The sequence below is a fragment of the Podarcis tiliguerta genome (assembly GCF_965153285.1).
Source record: "Podarcis tiliguerta genome assembly, chromosome: 7".
Classification (NCBI taxonomy): domain Eukaryota; kingdom Metazoa; phylum Chordata; class Lepidosauria; order Squamata; family Lacertidae; genus Podarcis; species Podarcis tiliguerta.
In genome coordinates, this window is record NC_139540.1 from 82,311,424 (window position 1) to 82,337,057 (window position 25,634).

At 44.8% G+C, this 25,634-nt stretch overlaps 1 protein-coding gene and 1 long non-coding RNA gene across 13 annotated transcripts in view; both read right to left on the reverse strand.

The window, feature by feature from the left end:
* Nucleotides 1–13,765: 13,765 nt before the first annotated feature.
* The window catches only part of ENOX1 (ecto-NOX disulfide-thiol exchanger 1), a 296,456-nt gene continuing 284,587 nt past the window's right edge, over nucleotides 13,766–25,634 (reverse strand). For all 12 annotated transcript variants that reach the window (XM_083448710.1, XM_083448712.1, XM_083448711.1 and 9 more), the window contains 3 exons: nucleotides 19,876–19,978; nucleotides 17,729–17,814; nucleotides 13,766–14,662 (listed from right to left, as the gene is read on the reverse strand). In XM_083448710.1, coding sequence (XP_083304836.1) covers nucleotides 14,531–14,662; nucleotides 17,729–17,814; nucleotides 19,876–19,978 — 321 coding nt within the window. In that variant the 3' untranslated portion in view covers nucleotides 13,766–14,530. The remainder of the gene's footprint in view (nucleotides 14,663–17,728; nucleotides 17,815–19,875; nucleotides 19,979–25,634) is intronic.
* On the reverse strand, nucleotides 22,234–25,545 carry LOC310681278. Its single transcript, XR_014513197.1, has 2 exons — nucleotides 23,080–25,545; nucleotides 22,234–22,720 (listed from the first exon to the last, which is right to left on the reverse strand). It is a non-coding gene; the product is annotated as an uncharacterized lncRNA (long non-coding RNA).

Here is a 25,634-nt window from a genome sequence, read left to right on the forward strand (position 1 = left end):
GTGCTCACTGGAAGGACAGATCCTGAAGCTGAGGCTCCAATACTTTGGCCACCTCATGAGAAGAGAAGACTCCCTGGAAAAGACCCTGATGTTGGGGAAGATGGAGGGTGCAAGGAGAAGGGGACGGCAGAGGATGAGATGGTTGGACAGTGTTCTCGAAGCTGCCAGCATGAGTCTGACCAAACTGCGGGAGGCAGTGGAAGACAGGAGTGCCTGGCATGCTCTGGTCCATGGGGTCACAAAGAGTCGGACACGACTAAACGACTAAACAACAACAACAATTAAACAATCTATGGCCTTTTTGTTACTGTGCCATAGCATTCTTGTGCTTTTAGACTACAGACTGCCCTGCGATCCTCAGCTGAAGGGGGGTATAAAATAAATAAATTAAATAAAACAAAACAAAAACCCTCCTCCTCCGTGACAATTGGCAGCCAGGGTGCTGCTGAAGGGAGGTCCCCCAAGATCTGGAGAACAGCAGGATGAGTTATGGGTACATAGGCAGAAATAGGAAGGGAAATCTCAAAAGGCAACCAGCTCAAAAAAGAAGGCAGCAGCTCCGTAAGATATGAAAGCCTAAAATAAAGCTTCATATTTCATTATTGAAAGACTGCAAAGAGGAGCCTAGGTGGGGATTTCTAAGGAAACGATGTACAGTGGTACCTCGGGTTAAGAACTTAATTCGTTCCGGAGGTCCGTTGTTAACCTGAAACTGTTCTTAACCTGAAGCACCACTTTAGCTAATGGGGCCTCCTGCTGCGTACGTAACCCGAGGTACCACGGTACCAGGCTTCTTCCAGTGGAACTAAACCCATAAATAGATGGAATGTTTTTATGCAGAACAGGTTGTAGCAAAGCAGTTGATTATTATTATTAATAATAATAATAATAATAAATTTTACTTATACCCCGCCCTCCTCAGCCAAATCCAGGCTCAGGGCGGCTAACAAGCAATAATAAAAACAAGTTGAATGAATACAACTTAAAAACAAGATTAAAATACAACATTGAAACATTGAAACATTAAAATTAAAATGCAGCCTCATCGCAGGAGGAGAAAGGAAAAAAGAAAGAGGTGGAGGGAATCAAATTGACTCCAAGCCAAAGGCGAGGCAGAACAACTCCGTCTTACAGGCCCTGCAGAAAAAAATCAGACCTGCAGGGCCCTGGTCTCATGAGGCAGAGAGTTCCACCAGGCCAGAGCCAGTGTTGAAAAGGCCCTGGCTCTGTTTGAGGCTAATCTAATTTCCTTAGGGCCCGGGACCTATAGGTGTTGCTATTTATGGACCTTGAGGTCCTCCGTGGGGCATACCAGGAGAGGCGGTCCCGTAAGTACGAGAGTCCTGGACTTCATACGCTGCCTTCCCTTCCCATGAATCCCAAAGCAGCTTACAAACAATAAATAACAATAACTTCAGAAAACATCACAAGTGCAGCACAAATCATGCAATACAATTAACAAAACATCAATAAAGCAATTGCCATCTTTAAAAACACTACTGGCAAACCAGCAACTAAAAATAGTCTATACATCACAATTACAGCATAAATCCTATTATATTATTAATGAATCATCAACAAAGCATGTAAAAGTATAAAATGGTATTAAGAAAAGAGCAACTAAAAATAAGCTTAACACAATTATGTACGCGCGCGCACACACACACACACTTCCTCCTCCAAATGTCTCATTCATGACCTCCAAGTAAGGTGTACTTCTTAGTTATTAAGTTAAGCTTGTGACCTGTCCTTCCGACAAAGGACATTTGAGGCAGTCACCAGGAACAGCAAATTCTCCTTTCCAGCTCCTGATTCTATTAAATCACAGCTATTACCGCAGGCTTTACAGGTGTACAAGAGTCTTTCCAGTCCTCTAGGAACTAGCAGCGTGGTTTGCATGTTGGTGCTGGGGGTGGCAGCAAGTTTGTGTGACCGTACTGAAAGGACCATTGACACATGGATAAAGACAGAGAAGCTGCCTGGTGCCAACTCTCTCCAGATTGTCAGAAATGAGTCTTTCCTAGGCCTGTCCGGAGATTCGAGAAGCTGCACATGGGACTTTCGGCACACGCACTTCTCTGAAACGAGGGGCAGATGCATCTGTTAATTTAGGTTTTCTTAATTTCTCATTTTCCCAATCTGTCCACATATCTGCAGTAATCTCCTTTAAAAAAAATCCTTACAGAATTGATCGGCATTTTAATGTGAATTTCTCCTAATAAGCACATGTTTGTATATCGTTTAAGTAAAGGTATATGCCAGACTCTAGGGTTGTGCGCTCATCTCACTCTATAGGCCGGGAGCCAGTGCTGTCCGCAGACACTTCCGGGTCACGTGGCCAGCGTGACAAGCTGCATCTGGCGAGCCAGCGCAGCACACGGAACGCCGTTTACCTTCCCGCTAGTAAGCGGTCCCTATTTATCTACTTGCACCCGGAGGTGCTTTCGAACTGCTAGGTTGGCAGGTGCTAGGACCGAACGACAGGAGCGCACCCCGCCGCGGGGATTTGAACCGCCGACCATGCGATCGGCAAGTCCTAGGTGCTGAGGCTTTAACCCACAGCACCACCCACTTCCCTATACCGTTTACTTTTATTCAATTATTCATTTTTATTTACACTTCCCCCTTAATATAGGCATTTCTGTAATAATAATAATAATAATAATAATAATAATAATAATAATAATAATTTATTATTTGTACCCCACCCATTTGGCTGGGTTTCCCCAGCCACTCTGGGCGGCTTCCACAAAGACCAAAAATACACTAAGATATCACACATTAAAAACTTCCCTGAACAGGGCTGCCTTAAGATGTCTTCTGAATGTCAGGTAGTTGTTTATCTCTTTGACATCTGATGGGAGGGCGTCCCACAGGGAGGGCACCACTACCGAGGAGGCCCTCTGCCTGGTTCCCTGTAGCTTTGCTTCTCGCAGTGAGGGAACCGCCAGAAGGCCCTCAGTGGGAGTGGAGACGCTCCTTCAGGTGTACTGGGCTGAGGCCATTTAGGGCTTTAAAGGTCAACACCAACACTTTGAATTGTGCTTGGAAACGTACTGGGAGCCAATGTATGTCTTTCAAGACTGGTGTTATGTGGTCTCGGCGGCCGCCCCCAGTCACTAGTCTAGCTGCCGCATTCTGGATTAGTTGTAGTTTCCGGGTCACCTTCAAAGGTAGCCCCACGTAGAGCGCAGTGCAGTAGTCCAAGCAGGAGATAACTAGACCATGCACCACTCTGGCGAGGCAGTCCGCAGGCAGATAGGGTCTTAGTCTGCTTACCAGGTAGAGCTGGTAGACAGCCGCCCTGGACACAGAATTAACCTGCACCTCCATGGACAGCTGTGAGTCCAGAATGACTCCCAGGCTGCGCACCTGGTCCTTCAGGGGCACAGTTACCCCATTCAGGACCAGGGAGTCCTCCACACCCGCCTGCCTCCTGTCCCCCCAAAACAGTACTTCTGTCTTGTCAGGATTCAACCTCAATCCATTTGCCGCCATCCATCCTCCAACCGCCTCCAGGCACTCACACAGCACCTTCACTGCCTTCACTGGTTCTGATTTGAAAGAGAGGTAGAGCTAGGTATCATCTGCATATTGATGGACACCCAGCCCAAACCCTCTGATGATGTCTCCCAGCGGCTTCATATAGATGTTAAAAAGCATGGGGGAGAGGACGGAACCCTGAGGCACCCCACAAGTGAGAGCCCAGGGGTCTGAACACTCATCCCCCACCACCACTTTCTGAACATGGCCCAGGAGGAAGGAGCAGAACCACTGTGTAACAGTGCCCCCAGCTCCCAGTCCCTCTAGACAGCCCAGAAGGATGTTATGGTCGATTGTATCAAAGGCCGCTGAGAGATCCAGCAGAACTAGGAAACAGCTCTCACCTTTGTCCCTAGCCCACCGGAGATCATCAACCAGTGCGACCAAGGCAGTTTCAACCCCATGATGAGGCCTGAATCCTGATTGGAAGGGATCCAAATGGTCCGCATCCTCCAGGCGTAAACATTGTTTGGTTCCAGAATTGCACTGCAATATTTGGAAAAGTGTGAATTTCGAAGCATGGCTGTGCTTAAGTTCCCATATTGTTTTAATGCAAACTGAATTGAATTCATGCCCCACCGCACAGAGAAACATCATCTGGTTGCATGGGATGGAAGCGGGGAGGATTTTGTCATGAAAGGTCTCCATAGAGCCAGTGTGGTGTAGTGGTTAAGAGTGGTGGACTCGTAATCTGGGGAACCGGGTTCGCGTCCCCGCTCCTCCACCTGCAGCTGCTGGGTGACCTTGGGCCAGTCACACTTCTTTGAAGTCTCTCAGCCTCACTCACCTCACAGAGTGTTTGTTGTGGGGGAGGAAGGGAAAGGAGAATGTGAGCCGCTTTGAGACTCCTTCGGGTAGTGATAAAGCGGGATATCAAATCCAAACTCTTTTTCTTCTTCTTCCATATCAAGGGCCCTGCAGTGAAGACAAAGAGCCCCTAAGGCTGGCCATGTTCAGTTTGCTACATTCATCACAGCCATGTTCCTGTCATTCTGAATTTTAGTGTGTGTATGTGTGGGGTGGGTTGTTTTTTTTTTGTTTGTTTTTTTGGTAGCCCGCTTTGCTGATTTTACAATCAAGGGGTGTATAATTTCATGAAATAAAATCAATAAATAAAAGCAATATAAAAAATAAATTCACACAGACCAAGATGATTAAGGGTTTTGGTTTAAACACTTCAGTCTTCTCTCCATTTTAGGGCTTCCCACAACCTTATCAACTCACAACCAGAAAAAGCGGGCGGGTGGGTCGCGGCAGCTGGCCAGTTTAGCTTTTTGTGCCCCCTGGTGTTCTGCAGAGAGGCTAGAATGAAGCCATATTTTCTTCCCATTTAATTCAGAGCAGTTGACCAAAAAAAATGTCCATTTCAAACCACAACCTAATTTCTAATATATAACAGAAGTAATTAGAGTGGAGCTAGATAAAGAGGATTACAAGTTCTAAAAGTCCCAAGGGAAATCAGTTGGAAGGATTTTGAGGCTATGACAACATCTCAGAATAAAATCTCCTCCTGCTCCTGCTGGGAGGGATTTGCTGAGTTGGCAAAGTCTCCATTAGTTTGTTATCCCGTGTGCTGAATTCTAAAAAATTAAATCATCTCTAGGAAATATGAAAACTGCCGTTGTGCACCCCTAGTATGAGGCATTATTTACAGCAGGAACGAGGAGCCTTTGGCCCTCCAGATGTTGTTGAATTTCAGTTCTCATCAGCTCCAGCTGCCATGGCCAACATTCAGGGATGGCGGGGTTAAGATTCAAGAATGTCTGGATGTAAACAAATTTGCCACCCTTGCTTAATGGAGCTACTGCCTCTTAGCAGTCTTCCCCGGCCTCCTGTTGTCATTATGACAATCCTGATAGACCCAGGAACCAATACGTCTGTTCTGGGCATGCTCAGATCTGTTTCCTTGAAGGCCACACCTGCACACTAGCAAAGCTCTGGGCCAGCTTTGTAGTTTCATTATTTCACTGTTTGTGTGAGCGAGCTTCACTGGACAGACAGTGAGTCTCTTTTTTTGTAAAATAAATTGAGGGTTTTGTTCTTACTTTTACCATTTTAAAAAATAATTGGCTTGATTGTGATGGCAAGGTTTTTAAAAAAATGTTTTTGCCACATATCCTGCAGAAGTTCACCCTCATTAAAAGTGGATGGAATTGTAAAACAGAGTATGGACAGTTTTTAAAAAATCCAGCTTTGCTTGGTGCTACTGTTTAACATTTGTGATTTTCTCACATGCTGTTCCTTCTGTTTGCTCGCCCCCACTCCGCGTCCTTTATTCACTTCAGGCCTTGATGCTGTTTCGTTTATCTGTCTGTGGATAGTGTTAATGAGCCTGCTGGATTTGAGCCCTGCCTGCAGGAGGTGGGGTTGGGGACCCATGGAGGGGCTCCTCAAACCACTGAGATCTCCCATGCACTTGAGAATTCACTAAAATCAAACAAGGCCAGAGAAACTCAGTCAGATACAATTGGCAGTGACAGTTCTTTCATACAAATTAATGTGTGCTTTGGGATGGAGGGCGGCCGTGCCATTTAGATTAGGGAGAACATTTAGATTAGGGGTTGAATCAAGAAAGTCACAGAAGCTGATATGAGTTGAATCGCCATGATGCAGAAGAAGAACAAGAAGAAGAAGAGTTTGGATTTGATATCCCGCTTTATCACTACCCGAAGGAGTCTCAAAGCGGCTAACATTCTCCTTTCCCTTCCTCCCCCACAACAAACACTCTGTGAGGTGAGTGGGGCTGAGAGACTTCAAAGAAGTGTGACTGGCCCAAGGTCACCCAGCAGCTGCATGTGGAGGAGCGGAGAAGCGAACCCGGTTCACCAGATTACGAGTCCAAAGCTCTTAACCACTGCACCACACTGGCTCAGAAGAAGTGGCAATGCTGGATGTTAGGTTCGAATTCCCATTTCCCTTATAAGAAAGGGAGGGAATCACACTTCCATAGCAACACACTCGGAAAGAGAGACAGAAGCTCTATGCAGGTACTCTAAACCCCTCTCTCGATGAGGGAGAGTGAGAATGGACCTCCTAGTTCCACACACTTGCATGATTCCTGCCAATGCCCATGGATGGAGGAGTAATGTCTGCTGGTCCCCACTCTCCACGGGTTTTAGAAGCTGCATGTGTTTGAGCGACCCGTGGAGATGACAAAACGTGGGACTGTGATCAAGCCAGCCAACTCACAATATCGCTGTGTTATCTACCCTCCTGTTGTTGTTGTTTAGTTGTTTATTCGTGTCCGACTCTTCGTGACCCCATGGACCAGAACACGCCAGGCACTTCTGTCTTCCACTGCCTCCTGCAGTTTGGTCAAACTCATTCTGGTAGCTTCGAGAACACTGTCCAACCATCTCGTCCTCTGTCGTCCCCTTCTCCTTGTGCCCTCCATATTTCCCAACATCAGGGTCTTTTCCAGGGAGTCTTCTCTTCTCATGAGGTGGCCAAAGTATTGGAGCCTCAGCTTCACGATCTGTCCTTCCCGTGAGCACTCAGGGCTGGTTTCCTTAAGAATGGATAGGTTTGATCTTCTTGTAGATAGTCCTGTAGATAGTCTTTACTCCTTGCCAGTCCTACGAACACTGCTATGTAAATACTGCTTGCAAAGGAAGAACGTGAAAAAACACCCACTTGAGTTCAAATGAGTTTCTCATTACTCTTCAATTGAACCAGCCTTCACCCCTTAAGCCAGATCAATATTAGAGCCATTTCTTTGTATTTTTTATGATACACAAAAAATTAAAACACAGCAGCTGCCTTTAAATGGAGGGATTTACGGCTGCCAGGTTGTTTGCATCTGCAAGTTCTCTAATTGATCGCTCACGGGATTCTTGTTCTCCTAATTGGGTCTGGAGGCCATTGTGCCTCAGGATTGCCATATCTTTGCCAACGATAGTCACTGCGGTTTGGGTTTTGCAGGCAATGGAAGAAGAGGAGGTTGCTACTCAGGTGGAGCAAGCAAGGGCCTGCGAAGGAAGCAAATGTTTCAGAATGACTCGGGGCATTTTTCAGGGGTGTCTGAAGAGCTGTTTATGGGACCCAAAGCGGGGAAATTGAAGTTGTGCTGTGGGGATCCTCTCTCACCAGCATAAAATGTTCTGTTGAAGAAACTCTCCACACAGTCAATAAAGTTATTAAGACCTGAGGCTAGAATTGCCATACATTTTCACGTAAAGAAAATTTTTGAGGAATGCAAAGAAAGAAGCTAACGAAAATTTCAATAAGATGGCAGAAAGTCTTGTGGCACCCAAACGATTAGCAGGTTTATTATAGCTTCCACTTCCAAGGACTGGAAATCAACTCCATTGTTGTTTTGTTGTAACAAATAAAGGGAGCAACACAAGAAGCAAGCTGGTGTTACTTGAAGAGACATTGAGTTGAACGGTGTGGCGTTTGCCTCCTAGGATGGGTCATAAGGAAAGGGTTAAAATAGGTGTGATGTGATTGGCCAGTGAGAATGCAAGGGGGGAGTAAAAGTTAGAGTGGGAGGTTTTGAAAGTCAGTTGAGTTGGGAGTTGAGGTTTGGGAGTTGAAGAAGGAAGAGGGAGGTTTAGGTGTGGGTTGGTAGAGTTGTATTGTGAGAGAGTGAGAGGAATAGTTAGGTGGAGTCAGATAGATAGTTTGGAATAATCAGTTTGGAGTTGTTAGGAACAAAGATTTAAGAAACTGACAAGAGAAAAATTAACTGAAACCATAAGCTTGTTCCTGCATTTAAAAACAAACTTTATTATTTGTTTATGTTAACAACTGACTGGACTCTGTGTCCCCCCGTGAGATACGGGGTAGTGGCAGCAGAAAAAGCAATTGCAGTGGCGGCACAGGGTCAATAGACCATCAAGCGTCCGGGGGCCCTGTGTGTGATCGCCACACACGGCATCAAAAATCCATTCAGCAGCAGGGCGTTATCCTTTCCTCCTCTGAGTCCATCTCCATCTTGGCATCCTTAGCCAGCCAGTTGTAGACATAAATGCACATGTCCTTTTTTTAAACACTTCCTGTCCCCTCCCTCCTGCTTCCCATTAGCCATTGTTTTGGGCTAATGTTGCCCCACAATGTTACTTAGAGGAGATGACCTTCCACACTTGAAAACTGCATTTCCAGACATTTCCAGTACATATATGCAGGCAGCAGATGTAAGGATGTATACAGCTAGAATGATACTTTTGTGACTGTGGACACGATACAGTCCATTGTGTAGTATCCTGTCCTTTTTGTCAGGTTCCTAGAGAAGAATGTTTTAGGAGTCTGATTCATGGCAATGTTTAATTATCTGATTCTGATAAGATCTGCTTTGTGTTGGCTGACTTGGACAAATACATATCTTACAATTATGTAATGCCTATAAAAGCTTCTGAATAAATCTGCAAGAGAGAGGATTTCCATTGGGCACTGTCTGTTGTTTGTATTGCTCTGAGGTGGCCAATCTAAGTATGTATATTTTGGTTGTCTTGCCCCTGATACAGTGGTACCTCGCAAGACGAATGCCTCGGAAGACGAAAAACTCGCAAGACGAAAGAGTTTTTCATTTTCTGAGTTGCTTCGCAAGACGAAATGTCTTGCGCCTTTTTTTAAAAACCGCCAATGCATTCCTATGGGAAACCGTCAATACGCAGCGGTGCTTCGCAAGACGAAAAAATTCACAAGACAAAAAACTCGCAGAACGAATTAATTTCGTCTTGTGAGGCACCACTGTATTTTGTATTTGCACCAATTTTTAAAATATTTTGTGCTGACCTTTGGCTTCAATGTGACTGTCACTTTTCCCATCCTACTCTCAGCTCAGTGAGGTGATGCTTTCTCAGTTGTCATGAGGGACCTAATTCTGCCAGATACAAAACAGCTGGGGGACCAACTTTCCTTGGTGCAAAGTTTTGAATTATACAAACTCTTGCCTATTTAGAAACAAATATTTTCGTCACTTCAGACAGTAGCTTGGTTACAAAATGTTTCACACCAGGACTTCAACTGATGCAAAACCACAGAAATCTGTTCACTGTCAGTTATACTCAATGTGATCATGTTGCCAAAATTTCACAAATAGACCAAGAGATTAGAAAGATTGCCTTGGGCTTGCCCTGAATCCTCATTGCTGGTGTCCTTGTTCATAAGCATCTTTCTAGAACCATCCATACAAGGTCCATAGCGTGTATTCTGCTACATACACTCACATGCTGCGGTGCTCAGCATATCTGTCTCCCCACGCACACACCCCACAAGAAACAAAGCAAACCACAGAATTTGCTGACTTGAAGCTGTCTCTTAAGATTTGGATATCTGACGTTGCTTGTTATGCAAATGTGTGAGGCCGGCAGGATGAGATTGCACGGATGTAATAAGAGTGTTGTAATAACTGGGAAACGCAGTTCTCTGATGCCAACAATCTGTCTTAAGACCAAAGATGTTTTCTGTGGCTGCTGTCAGAGTGAGAGCCACACGCGCTGGGCTGAACTCCCTCTGCCCCTTCACATAGGAGAAATCAGGATGCAAATCTATATGCCGGTGAGCTGGTAGCTGCTCATCTCTCAGGAGTTAAATAACCGCCTGCAAGTTGCCTTTCATCTTTCTGGGCTAATTCATGTTGTGAATTTATATCCCTGTTTATGGGTTTCTCCTTGCAATCACTGGCTTCTGGCTTTCTTTGTAAATTATATGGGTGGCCATTTGCATGTAAATGTGTTGTACATGGAACACTGTCATTATACATATTTTCCTTATTTTACTATGTGGGTTGATGATCCTCCCTCCTTTGCAATTAATTTTACTCATAAGAGTTCCAGGAAAACAAATTACATAACAAACTAATTAAAGGCACCTGACGCAGAGGAGAACAAGCAGCTGAAGGACTTACATGAGTCTTGCTAGACTGGGAGGTAATGGGTGCAAGAAGGGATTTATGGAGTTGGGTGAGAAACTCCCAGAGAAGATGAAAGTAAGTTATTTTACTTCGGACTAAGCAGTTTGACATGAGGCCCATTATTTCCCCTCTTTTACCTGTATGAAATGGAAGAAATAAAACCATGAGCAGAACAAACTCTTCTTAAAATATTGTAAATTGGGAGCAAGCTAGCAAGGAAAAATTATCTCCATTTGTTCAGGGTAAGGGGGGGGGGGCCTTGGAGAGCCATTGCCAGCCAAAGCGAATGGTCAAATAGTCTGACCCCAGCAGCTTCCTCTGTGCCGAGGAATAAACCTATTGAAACTCAGCATTTGTGTGAGGTTCGAGGGATGGTTTGGAATGTGTGTCAGAACCTGATCGGGTTCCAGATTGGAGCAAAGGCCCAAAGGATCACCTAAACCAAAGGACCACCTAAACATTAGGACGAACTTCCTGACAGTAAGAGCTGTTCGACAGTGGAATTTGCTGCCAAGGAGTGTGGTGGAGTCTCCTTCTTTGGAGGTCTTTAAGCAGAGGCTTGACAACCATATGTCCGGAGTGCTCTGATGGTGTTTCCTGCTTGGCAGGGGGTTGGACTCGATGGCCCTTGTGGTCTCTTCCAACTCTATGATTCTATGATCCAGCCACATAAAGGGGACACAGGAGCTCTCCACTCCACAGTGATTCCCTTATTTGATAAAGTCTTGGGATTTTAACTTGGGGTTTCCAACATGGTAACACCAGACATCTTGCTCCTTCTGTTGTTGTTTTTAAGTGTGTGTGTGTTTTTTTTGTTTGCTTGCTTGCTCCTTTGTTTTTTATTGGTTTTGTGTGTGTGTGTTTGGCTTGTTGCTTCTTGTAGGGGGTTCTGAGCACCACAAGTTTCTCTCCTTTGAAATGGAGATTTCGAGGCGACCATGACAGTTAATAAAATAACCATTACTTTTATAGTCCCTTTGTCTTCCAAGATGGCGGCGAGTTCATACGCTGTGGCTCTGAGCTCCCAGTCGTGTAATCTCACTGTATACAAGTTGTACAAGTGACAATAAAGTATTTAAATTCAATCTACAAATAAGCCGTTTTGTCTGTGATCCCAGTAGTTATTGGCTCAGCCCCGAGAGGCAGGAACAGGCAGGTGCGTCTGTGACTCTGCTAAGCAAGCATCTCTTCCGAAATGCCTGACACAGGCACAGCACACCTTGAGCAGGTGGAGGAGACTTGCGCTGCAGAGGGGAGTTGTTGTGCTGAAAGTGGTTTGCCTAAGACCAGGTGGGCACTATGTGAGCCAGGGGTGATTGTACCTCATCGTCTTGGCACAAAGACTATACCAGCTGCCCGTGTTGCTTTTCAGTCATGTCTTGGCATTCTTTTTCCTCCAGTTTCCTTCCCCCCTCCCATTGAGACCAAGCAATATGGAACGAGCCCACCCATGCTGTTTCCTCAGATGCAAAATAGATCAGGTTAAGTAGGCCTGGAGGGATACTGAGGGCTGATTTCACAATATTGTGGCTCACTAAATACTTGATGGGAAGTCACTGGGGAAGTGGAAGTGTCCTCTGGATTTTTGTACTGTAGAAATCTCCCCATCACAGTAACGCTTCCCTTTCTCCTTCATGGGTGGAAATAAATATATTTGGAAACGGGCGGTTCCCGTGGTTCCATGGCAATGGGAGTCCAATAAAACAGATATTTTATTGTAGCTACAGCAGATGGTAGCATGAGGTGGTGGGGACAAGAAGTGCGCCTTGTGTTCTTATACCGCATGGCACATGTTCTGCACACAAATAAGACTTCAGCTTCCAAACTGCACATTGCCAAAAAAAGGGAAAAAAAAGAAAGAAAATGAAAACACTGTCACTCTTCTGCTGCTGATTCTTAGCTACCACCTGGCATCATTTCAGCAAATATGCCTGCAGTGTAATTTTTTTTGCTGTCTCTTCCCACTGAAACATAGCCCCCTCCCTTTGCTGATTAAAATAAGAAATAATGAGCTGAGTCCAGTCGCAGGGATGCCACATGCAGGTGTTTCCAAATGTGTGAGGCCAAAATGCAGTAAATTTTCCATATGGACATTTTTCAAAATAGAAACTATCACATCCCTCTGCTGTCATAATTGCAACGAGAAACCGATGTAACTGGCTGTCATAAGTTGTTCCCTATAATTTTAGCATGGAAATTACCATAAACAAACCATGTTTGCAGACCTTTTGTAACGATCCTTTTGTTATAATCCACTGAGGGAAGGGGGGGGGGGTCTTTCACTTCTAATTATTTTTGCAAAACAAGGATCTACCTTTCAGTGAGACTTTGCTCTTTCTTTCTCTCTCTCTCTCTGAAGGCTGTTCCCTGAATAGAATATTCTAATACACTATGCTTTCAGAAAAAGACAATTCTTACTTTAAGACAACAAATATATTTCTTTAGCCTACTTTGAAAAGGATATAAACAACTATTGATGGTCTTCCAGATATCCCGCATAATGTGACAATGTATATGCTTCATATTGTGTTTTTTAAGTTAAAAAAGAAATCTGGATGATGAAGTTTTAAGGCAACATAGGTATTTGGCTGATTAAACCACCCATGGCCTTTTAAACTGTGGGGACAGGTGGGTTATTGTACTGTTATTATGTTATGTATTTGTGTGTTTCTATGCTGTAAATGGGAACGCGGGTGGCGCTGTGGGTTAAAGCCTCAGCGCCTAGGGCTTGCCGATCAAAAGGTCGGCGGTTCGAATCCCCGCGGCGGGGTGCACTCCCGTTGTTCGGTCCCAGCGCCTGCCAACCTAGCAGTTCGAAAGCACTTTCGGGTGCAAGTAGATAAATAGGGACCGCTTACTAGTGGGAAGGTAAACGGCGTTTCCGTGTGTGGCTCTGGCTCGCCAGAGCAGCGATGTCACGCTGGCCACGTGACCCGGAAGTGTCTTCGGACAGCGCTGGCCCCCGGCCTCTTTGAGTGAGATGGGTGCACAACCCTAGAGTCTGTCAAGACTGGCCCGTACGGGCAGGGGTACCTTTACCTTTACCTTATGCTGTAAATTGCCCTGTAATCCTCGGATGAAGGGCATCATATAAATTAAATGAATGATAGATGATAGATAAGATAGAATTTGTTCACTTCAGCAAAAAATAGGTAATGTGAAAGGCTCCTTTGGTGAACATTCTCAGTCCCTGGATCCAGTTTCACATTACTTTATTCTGTCCCTACTAGAACACAGACGTCTAACACACAGCATCAGAATGAATGGGATCTCTGGCTTCTCCTGCAGCAGAAAGACAGCAATGGTATTACACTGAACTGGGATTTTTAATAAGATGGGATCAAATAACAGTTCGTGAAAAAGCCATTATGGTAGAAGTCCTATTTATTGGGAAAAATTAATATATTTGCTATAAAATCCATAACAGTAATGCAACTGGATACTTATTTTTGGATGCAATAACCCTGAATGTTACATACCAAATACAATACAATAACACTGACTTCCTCCGTTATTTACATGTTTATGAAAATCGATATGCAATCTATGTTAAATGAACTTAGAACGGAGAATAGTTACAATAGAAAAATAATATTTTGGATAAAGCATTCTCAAGGAATCCAATCACATATTTTTTTTCAGGCCTCTAGCAATAAGGCAAAAGTCCCTGGTACAGGAGATAACTTAATTTACAAAATACAATAACCGTTGAGACACATTTTCAAGTTTGCTTTTGGTATACTTTCTCTTACTGTGAAATCACTTTTTGTATTCTTACTAAACAGAAAGACTCTCAGGAATGGAACTTGAGGAAGGTCTACTACATATTACATTTATATCGCTGAGCTTAGTAACCGAAAATTCTTCTCATTTGCTCAGTGAGCTAATTTTGAGTTTTCATAGGAAACAGAACTGTCACATTTCAGAAGTCTTGTTCCCCATTCCCCTTTTTTTATTGGAACTGGCACACAACTACATTTTCACAAGAGGACATCACAAATGCAACTAAAACCAGGCTTGGAGCACTCTGGGAATGTGTATGCCAAACCTAAGGGTTGCCCTTTAATACTTCCGCTCGCCCCTGCCATGCCCCCCATTCTCCCCCCGACACAGTTCCATTCCCGTCCACAGTCAAGTTGTTTTAATTCCTTCAAAGGCACAGAACTTCCATCTCTTCTCCAGTGTTGCTCCTACTCCAGAAAACTCCTGCTTAAACATGCGTGGAAGCCTCATCAAAAGCATTTCTATTTCGTTTGCAGAGATCTAGGAAAAGGAAGAAAACACAGCAAACACTTGTGATCTCAAGTAATAACAATAACAATAACAATAACAATAACAATAGCAATAGCAATAGCAATAATAATAATAATAATAAATTTTATTTATATCCCACCCTCCCCAGCCGAAGCTGGGCTCAGGGCGGCTAACAACAATCAAATAATCAAACAATCAAATAATCCAACATTCTAAATACATTCCATTATAAAAATTAATTAAAATCAAATTAATGGCAACCGTTAAGCAAAATTCTGTGCAGGTTGCCAGAGGAGGGAGTCAGGCTGGGCCCTGACCAAAGGCCTGGTGGAACAACTCTGTCTTGCAGGCCCTGCGGAAAGATGTCAGGTCCCGCAGGGCCCTTGTCTCTTGTGACAGAGCATTCCACCAGATTGGAGCCGCAGCCGAGAAAGCCCTGGCTCTAGTTGAGGCCAGCCTAACCTCTCTGAGGCCTGGGACCTTCAGGATGTTTTTATTGATGAATATGCTCAGATTCTGCCAGGGGTGGGTTCTCATGATCATTTGTCTAGGGCAATTTATGCCATTAATTGATAGGTCTCCCCCACCCAGTAATTAAGGGCTATCTCTTGTATTTCTCTTAGGAGAACGCTCTTGAGACAGGTCTGAATAAGAACTTCGGAGGTCATGGAAACCGGCCTCAGACAAGAGGCCAGAGTTGAATCCCCCAAAGTCTTCCCCGCAGCTCAGATGAAAACATTTGCAGTAGTTCTTGGGAAGAATACAAATTGCAAAGGCCACTGTGCTTTTCAGGAGGTGGAGATGGTGAGGAACGGACTTCCCTCCTCTCTTCTCTCTACAAGTTGCTGTTGGCTGCTCCCAACACTGGCCAGGTGTGTTTGGGAGAACAGGCAAAATAGTTTGAGAGATTAAGTACCTTTGGGCAGCTGAGAGGAGTAGAACTGCATCCATGAGCACATTTAGTCAGATCAATGAACCGTATGCACCCACACAGACTCTGCGATCGTCTCCATGTACCTCCTCAAGAGGTCCAGAGGGTGGCAACTTGAGAACAGGACTGCCCTTTGTGTGGCTCTAATTAGATATATCACTGTCACAATTCATAGGTTTCCAGGTACGCCTGAACCCAGAGAAGTTGGGGACCCTTGCCATAATGGCTGAGGCAGAGCTCTGTTTGCATTACTGACATTCTCTCGTCTGCCCTCCTTGAATGCCCTCGGAAGAATTCATGCAGAGAGGTGGGCAATTCTTCAAATCACCCAGCACAGATGAGTAAGGCTGAAAGGGACCTTTCAAGGGATCAATAGGAGTATAGCATCTAGATCAAGGGAAGTAATAGTGCCACTGTATTCTGCTCTGGTCAGACCTCACCTGGAGTACTGTGTCCAGTTCTGGGCACCACAGTTCAAAAGGACACTGACAAACTGGAACGTGTCCAGAGGAGGGCAACCAAAATGGCCAAAGGCCTGGAAACGATGCCTTATGAGGAACGGCTAAGGGAGCTGGGCATGTTTAGCCTGGAGAAGAGGAGGTTAAGGGGTGATATGACAGCCATGTTCAAATATATAAAAGGATGTCACATAGTGGAGGGAGAAAGGTTGTTTTCTGCTGCTCCAGAGAAGCGGACACGGAGCAATGGATCCAAACTACAAGAAAGAAGATTCCACCTAAACATTAGGAAGAACTTCCTGACAGTAAGAGCTGTTTGACAGTGGAATTTGCTGCCAAGGAGTGTGGTGGAGTCTCAACCATATGTCAGGAGTGCTCTGATGGTGTTTCCTGCTTGGCAGGGGGTTGGACTCGATGGCCCTTGTGGTCTCTTCCAACTCTATGATTCTATGATTCTATGACCTTGTAGCCCCGTTTGCTGCCTCTGACAGATGGGGACCTTTTTCTGGCTGTCCTAGCCTGAATGCTCAGAGATTCTCGCCAGGAGAACACTGTTCAAAAGCTTTTGTGACATTTGCCGGTTCTGCCAGGGCTTAATGGCTGCACCTCCGCTTTTATTTTGTTGTGAAATGCACATATTTTGCACCCGTCACAACAGAAGCAAACAGTGCAGGGAAGAAGAAGAGGAGTTTGGATTTGATATCCCACTTTATCACTACCCGAAGGAGTCTCAAAGCAGCTAACAATCTCCTTTCCCTTCCTCCCCCACAACAAACACTCTGTGAGGTGAGTGAGGCTGAGAGACTTCAGAGAAGTGTGACTGGCCCAAGGTCTCCCAGCAGCTGCATGTGGAGGAGCAGGGACGCGAACCCAGTTCACCAGATTACGAGTCCACCACTCTTAACCACTACCAGCAGCTGCATGTGGAGGAGCAGGGAAGCGAACCCGGTTCACCAGATTACGAGTCTACCACTCTTAACTACACCACACTGGCTCACTTGGCATTCATTTGTGAATGAACTAGGGATGGATTTAAGATCCCTGTCCTGGTAACAGTGGGGAAAGCTATTCCTGCTTGGAAGCACATATCTAAATTAGGTTGGTGTCTGAAGGGAGTGGAGTAACAGATATCCTGGTGACATTTTTGGTAGTCAAATCTTACCTGACTTGAGTCTAACTGGCCGAGATGGTTGCCACCCTATTGCTTTGGACCACAACTCTCATAACACCTGAGCATTGCCCATACTGGCTGAAACTGATGGTACTTGGGCTTCACAGCATCAGCATGGCACCATGTTGGCCACTCCTGTTAAAACTGATGGTGGCCAACATGGCCAGACTGGGAGAGGCAGCTGCCGGGGGGTTTCCTCCCTTCCCTTCAGCAGGTAGTGTGGCTCATCCCTCTAGGGGCAAGTTCATTGAGCAACTGTGACAAATGTTTGGCTGGACTGTGCAGACAGATTGAATCATCTTAATGGTGCTCCTGGCTATGTATATAAGGGTGCCCATTAATCAATTTGCTTTTAAAGCAAAAACAGCAGCGAATGGGACTCAATACATCTTTTGGACACTTCTTTGATCAAGAATGGCTAGGATTTCTGCCTCTGTCCTGCATCTGCTCCACACAGTTACATGCAATCTTATATTTCTATAACCCCAAAACTGATAATAGTGAATTCAATTTACCCTGGAATCCAACTGCTGCATATAAGACCAAAGATATTCTATATTAGCTCCAAAAGGATGGACGTGAAGGAAGGTAGAGATGATACCTGTTTTAAAACAAACACAAAACTTGAACATTTCCTTAGGCCAAACGGAACATGGCAAAACAAAATAAGGTTTGAATATGACCATGCCTGCTTCTTACTAAAATTAGGTCACTTATATCTGCTAAACAATTAGGACGACCACATTTAAAAGCAACCACTCACTTTTTAACAATGACTACAATTCCCCACAAACTAACCAAGATGAAGGGGAAGATTTCACAGCAAATACTTTCTGGAAGCATTTGTTTCAGCCCTCAGTTTAATGCTTAATTTGCCAATAAAAAATTGTAGGCATGGAAATGAGAATATTGTGCATTTTCTTCTTCAGTTGTTCTTGTCATGAAAATGTTGGATACCAAATGCATCCAAAATTGCACTGTCTTGAATTGCTCTAATAATTTCAGCATGGATTGTGTTTAATCCAGATTAGTGGGCAAACAGAAACATTTTTTCCAGGCGGGTTTCTATGTTTCCATTTTAAAACTACCCATTTTGTCTGTCTTGTTTGTATTACTTATTCCTTAGTAAAAAGAAAGAAAAAGAAAAAAGAACCACATCTTACCAGAAGAAGCTGGTACTGTGTGCTTTTGTCCAGAGAATTCCTCTCCCTGCCTTTTTCTTTCTCCATATCAAATGAAACAAACTCAGTCCACATAAAAACTAGCTGCATCTTTTAGGTGCCACCAGATTATTGTCATGATGTTGCCTCAGACTAAAATGGCGACTCTTCCTGAATTATCTGGCATTTGGTTCTGTGGCCAAAACACTGGGATCTCTCTGACACAAACTGGTTTTCTTCTTGATTTCTTGTAAATGCATGTGCACCTATTCTGTCTGGCTCCAAACTGCTGAGGACATACAAAGGGATGTTGTATGGGCAAGTTGGTGAAGAGGAGAGAGGACCTCAACTATTGAGCACTGGTAACAGAGTCAGTGGGATGCGGGTGGCGCTGTGAGTTAAATCACAGAGCCTAGGACTTGCCAATCAGAAGGTCGGCGGTTCAAATCTCCGCGATGGGGTGAGTTCCTGTTGCTTGGTCCCTGCTCCTGCCAACCTAGCAGTTCGAAAGCACATCAAAGTGCAAGTAGATAAATAGGTACCACTCCGGCAGGAAGGTAAACGGCATTTCCGTGCACTGCTCTGGTTTGCCAGAAGCGGCTTGTCATGCTGGCCACATGACCCGGAAGCTGTACGCCGGCTCCCTTGGCCAATAAAGCGAGATGAGCGTCACAACCCCAGAGTCGGTCACGACTGGACCTAATGGTCAGGAGTCTTTACCTTTACCTAACTGAGTCAGTAGAACAAGTTTTAGTTTTGCACAAGCATTTTGTGGTTCTTAACCAACCTTTTTTAAAATCTAAAAGAGCCAGGGACAGGTTGCGTTTGAGAAGCCAAAGGGTATATGCAGAAAGACAGGAAAGGAAAGAAGGAAGGAAGCAAAACTATTCTGCTGTCATTTTTCAATTGCCCAGTCTCGACTGAAACCTGAACTGCTGCTGCTGTAGGGTATACTTATCCTTTTAAAAAAAGCAATGGGTGAATCAAACTACAGTGGTGCCTAGTAAGACAAAATTAATCCGTTCTGCGAGTCTCTTCGTCTTGCGGTTTTTTCGTCTTGCGAAGCATGGCTATTAGCAGCTTAGCGGCTATTAACAGCTGAGCGGTTTTAAGAAAAAGGAAACAAACTCGCAAGAACTCGCAAGACGTTTCGTCTTGCGAAGCAAGCCCATAGGGAAATTCGTCTTGCGGAACGACTCAAAAAACGGAAAACTCTTTCGTCTAGCGAGTTTTTCGTCTTGCGAGGCATTCGTCTTGCGGGGCACCACTGTATTAGGACTCGCCTACAACCTCTGCACTGATTGTGCCATTTCTACTGATCTAATTCTTTTACACTTATGCTTAATGTTGCAACAATGCTTTCATTTCCAGTGTTATTCACCAAATGCATCTGGTCACAATGACATTCTTGGTCTCCCACACAGTAAGACATGGTTTCAAGGCCAGCCCTTGTTTGCTGCAGGCGATGTTATGATTCAGAAATGGAGACCAGGTCACCTTACCTATCAACAGGGCCTCTTTTTCTGATTTTAGTGGCTGGCTTCGCTTCTCAGGATTTTTTTCTCTGTCTTGGCTGACCACTGGTACCGTCAACACATTGATTTCCTATAAAGTTTACAAACAAAACTAAATAAAAGAGGTGCTTATGTAAGATTTATCCATTTCAATAAGTATTGCTGGCATTTTTCATCTCAATAAAAAAAGATCATTACTTTAATTTACAGCTACAGGAAAGATAATTATAAGTTATTGATCAGTTTCCGGAAGCTCTCTGTTCCCAATTGCAAAATAGGTCACCTTTTTCTCTTCCTTTTCTTTCTTGGAGGTGAGGAAGGAAAAGGTCCAGATTGTGTAATCTTCTCTTTAGGATTGGCTACCTTCCTCAGCAAATTTAGCTAAGACCTGAAGATTACCATGGGTGGTTTCACAATCAAGGCAAGTAAGAATAATGTAATTCAATTTATCTTATGCATTGCTCTTGCAGCAGCAAAACAATGCAGATCATTTTGTTGTCGTTGTTGTTTAGTCGTTTAGTTGTGTCCGCCTCTTTGTGACCCCCTGGACCAGAGCATGCCAGGCACTCCTGTCTTCCACTGCCTCCCGCAGTTTGGTCAAACTCATGCTGGTAGCTTCGAGAACACTATCCAACCATCTCGTCCTCTGTCGTCCCCTTCTCCTTGTGCCCTCCATCTTTCCCAGGGTCTTTTCCAGGGAGTCTTCTCTTCTCCTGAGGTGGCCAAAGTATTGCAGCCTCAGCTTCAGGATCTGTCCTTCCAGTGAGCACTCAGGGCTGATTTCCTTCAGAATGGAGAGGTTTGATCTTCTTGCAGTCCATGGGACTCTCAAGAGTCTCCTCCAGAGTCTCTTTGGCGATCAGCCTTCTTTATGGTCCAGCTCTCACTTCCATACATCACTACTGGGAAAACCATAGCTTTAACTATACGGACCTTTGTTGGCAACCCTGAAATCTTGCTGCCTTGGCTGAGGCAACAGGTGTGTACAGCCAATGCAAGAATCCTGCACTGCCCCCATCCGCTGATGTCACCCATGTTGTCAGCTGATGGACTGGTGAGCATGGTTTGGGGGAAATGGCCTTGCAGGTCAAATTGGACTACTTAGCAGGCCAAGACTGACCTATGGGCCGGATGGATCTGGACCCCTGGCTTAAGCAGCTGCAATTGGAGCAACACTAAGAACAAGGAGCCAAGCAGTCAAGCCATCCTCAAATGGAGTATGAAGTAGCAATAATAATAATAATAATAATAATAATAATAATAATAATAATAATAATTTATTGACACTTCACCCTTCTGGCTGGGTTTCCCCAGCCACTCTGGGCGGCTTCCAACTGAATATTAAAAACAATACAGCATCAGACATTAAAAACTTCCCTAAACAGGGCTGCCTTCAGTTGTCTTTTAAAAGTAAAATAGTTTATTGCCTTGACATCTGGTGGGAGGGCGTTCCACAGGGCGGGCGCCACTACCGAGAAGGCCCTCTTCCTGGTTCCCTGTAACTTGGCCTCTCGCAGTGAGGGAACCCCCAGAAGGCCCTCGGTGCTGGACCTCAGTGTCCGGGCAGAACGATGGGGGTGGAGACGCTCCTTCAGGTATACAGGACCAAGGCCGTTTAGGGCTTTAAGGTCAGCACCAACGTGACCTGCCCCTTGTGCTTTGCAATTTCTCCTACATGTGCTGTTTGGGGGGTTGGTTACTGGCTCAGACTTGCCAGCAGAGCAACATTGCAGGGGCTTGAGATCCACTCCAGGAGGCCTGAGAGTCCCCTTCTGTTTAGCTTTCCTTGCTGCAGAAGGCAACGGGTGAGAGGCTGCTTCGAACGATGTGAAAAGCAGCTAGCTGGAACCAATATTTCCATATGCACCTGGCCAGCCATTCGTGAAATAGCTTCACAACTGTCAGGCAGAGCCTTGAACTTAAGTTATTCTTGCTCTGTTATGAATAATACGCAGCAGGGGCAAGCAAAGAACCCCGTTCCTGTTGCTTTGCTGCTCACGGAAGCAGCATTACCATACTCTGAGCCCAATCCACCGGGAAGTTCTTTTGCACACCATTAAAATAAATAAGAGTTGTTCAAGGGAACCTATCTGTCCTCTGTCTTTGCTCCCTTTGCTGCAGAGATAATATGGGCTGCCCCCTAAAAACACTGAGATGGTCATAGCTTCAGAATTCCATAACAAACTGAATTAACTATAGCACCTCTGTTTGAAAAGCGTTCAGTTAAGAAATGCATTTACAGCTGTTTTTGCAAGAAAATGGCTCATATATGTAATGGCAGAATCAACAGGTTAAGAAGAAATCAATGTTGATGTCTAGGATAGTCTATACTACATTAAAAAAAACAAAAACCAGTTTTGAAACTTGTTTAGCTTGCAAGGTTCCTGTTTACAGCATCTTGGGAACTGTAGTCCTATAAAAGGGCTGGAAATCTCTAATTTATAGGCATCTCTATAAATCTCTAATTTATAGACTGCATTGTAAAAAATATTGCCCAAACACAGGCTATCCCAATGTGGTCAGAAATAAAGAAAAGGCAATTCAAGATGGGTGGGAGTTTATTAAAGGTAAAGTATTGAAGGCCCAAATGCACACAAGAAAGAAAAGTGGGAGGCATCTAAAGAAACCGGTGTGGCTGTAAGAGGAAGAGGGGCGGACCTGGGTCTCAAATTTCAGTGGCACCCTGTGCAAGGCCAAAATTCAGTGCCCCCCCCACCTCTTGCCTTCCGTTCTGCTCAATTCACTACATCACAGTTGCAACACCCTGCGCCCGACCCTTCCCCCCAGCTTGGACTACAAAGAACATGGCAGTAGTTAAGCATTTTGCCGGTCACTATATGGGATGCGGGTAGCGCTGTGAGTTAAACCACAGAGCCTAGGACTTGCCGATCAGAAGGTCGGCGGTTCAAATCCCCGCGGCGGGGTGAGCTCCCGTTGCTCAGTCACTGCTCCTGCCAACCTAGCAGTTCGAAAGCACATCAAAGTGCAGGTAGATAAATAGGTACCACTCCGGTGGGAACGTAAACGGCATTTCCATGTGCTGCTCTGGTTCGCCAGAAGCGGCTTAGTCCTGCTGGCCACATGACCCGGAAGCTGTACGCCGGCTCCCTTGGCCAATAAAGCGAGATGAGCGCCGCAATCCCAGAGTCGGCCACGACTGGACCTAATGGTCAGGGGTCCCTTTACCTTTACCTATATGGCTGCTGGGCAGTGTTGGGCTCGATTGGTCACAACTTGAGCCAACTGGATCAAAGCTTTCAACACAAGCAGCTCATGCCCAGATTGACCTAATTCATCGTGTGGCTTCTCTGAGAACAAACCATAATCATTGCCAGAGCCTCCACATTTTTACTTGGGGTGTTTTAGAAATTACTCTTAAACTAGCTAACATTTTAGTTTTGCCTTATCAATGTTCCACCTTGCTAGAACCTGTGGTGTGAAAATGAAGGTAGAAATACAGAGATTCAAAGATTCCTCTTTTCTTTACTACAGTATTCCTCAACCTTTTTTAAACTCAGGACCCCCTTTTAATCCAAACGTGCATTTAGGAGACTTCTTTCTCAATATTTCCCCATGTATTTGCATGGTGGTAGTGCTCCTGTTGTGACCCTCTTTGGATCAGGCCGTGATGCGCTAGGGGCCCCCGACCTGCCAGATGAAACCGTGCTGGACCATATTATACATAAAAGTTTATTATTGTTTTATCTGTTCCTTGTCTCTCGTCATGAGGAACCAGAACCACCACAACACTCTAATCTAAAACTACAGATGTCAAAATTGATCATGAAACAAAGCAAATAGAGCATGAAATAGTCTAGATGAAGGATTTTTATATCAAATGAAAAACTCTGGCACCAAAGGAAAGAGGCAGACCTTCCTGTACCCGCAGCCCTTTGCTATGTACTAAAAGCCTCTCAGTCAAGGTGGCCTCTCATAATGTCCGACTACAATGGCCAAATGGCCATGTTGGTTGTGACTGAGGAAGACTGGGATCCAACAATATCTGGGGAGGTTCTTCTTCTTTGGTGATCACTCGTAGCCGAGTAAGATTGTCTTCCATAAACACAGTTTTAACAATGAGTCCGTAAGTGACTTTGGAGGCCAATTCTGGATCCACACGTCCTTCCACAGTGGGGACATTGGTTTCCGGGCAGGAGTTGATCACGGTGTGGATTTGCCAGGCGTGCCTTCCTCTTAGCACATTTCTCCTTTGCGTCCTGAGTTTGAGTGTCTTCAAAGCCCACAACACCTTTGGTAAAGGCTGTTCTCCAACTGGAGTGCTCGCAGGCTGGTGTTTCCCAGTTGTTTATACTACATTTTTTTAGATTTGCCTGCTCTGAGATGTTGCTCTGCTGGCTCTCAGCACCAAACAACCACCAAACAAGGGAAAGACATACAAACCATTTCCCTTTCCACTTTGCCTAGACTTGGGGTAGGGTAATGGAGCAAATCGGCCCAGCAGAAACGAAAGGGCAATAGCATCTCCCCTGGCAACTATGTGCTTGCCTCATTTGCCTGCAATCTTATTTTATTTTTTAAAACAGGAAAAGGAACAAGGATGATTGCCCTGCAAACATGCTTACCAAGGCCAGCTCCAAGCTAGGAGGAGCTTCACGGGTCCTGAGGAGGATTATTTTCTGCACAGCAACGCTAAAAGATCAGCATTTCTTGCAGTGCATCTTTGTTGTGCACACGATGACAGTTTGGCTGTCAGCCCTGTCTGGAATACACTTCTTTATACTAGTTTAAGTAACACCCTCTCACAGATGTTTTAAAATATGGGACAGGCATCTCTGCGTTTCTTTGCCAACACCACACGGATCTTGCACTGAATATGAGGGTATTTGCTAAATCCAACTTGTCAACTGTATCAAATAGGTACTAATCCCATTAAATGCATCAGAGACCACTAATAACCAAGCACAAGCCACCAAATCCTTCCCTCTCAGGGCATTTTGATCTGCTCAGATTTAGAGACTAGCCTCAAGGGGGAAAGAACTGTAAACTTTCCTTAGTAATCAATGCACTTTTGAAAGCTTTCCCCCCAAAAGTCACTGTTGCATATTAACTAACCACCATTTTAGAAGAAGTATTAATCTTGAAATGCTCTTTACAGGGCTCTCATCCATCAATGATGCTCATTACTGCAGCAAATGAAACCTTCAGCATTATTTATTATTAATATTATTATTGGAGCCTATGTCCCCTATTTCTCAGTTATAGTTCTCTGGAACCACTTTCAAATCTGCAACAAAGCAATTTCTCTTTAGAGTGCAAAGGCAGAAAATGCTGTGGAGCTAAGCAGGAGAGAGATTGTGCCTGAGGCCCACAGCCCTCTTCTTCCCAGCTCCTAGATGAAGGAAGACCTGAAGGAGCGTCTCCACTCCCATCGTTCAGCCCATAAACTGAGGTCCATCTCCAAGGGCCTTCTGGGGGTTCCCTCACTGCGAGAAGTGAGGTTACAGGGAACCAGGCAGAGGGCCTTCTCGGTAGTGGCACCCTCCCTGTGGAACGCCCTCCCATCAGATGTCAAGGAAATAAACAACTGTCTTTTAGAAGACATCTGAAGGCAACTCTGATTAGGGAAGTTTTTCATGTTTGATTCTATTTTTAATATTCTGTTGGGAGCTGCCCAGAGTGGCTGGGGAAACCCAGCCAGATGGGCGGGGTATAAATAAATCCTCCTCCTCCTCCTCCTCCTCATCATCATCCCTACAAGCGGAGGATGAAGGGTTTGAGATGGCCAG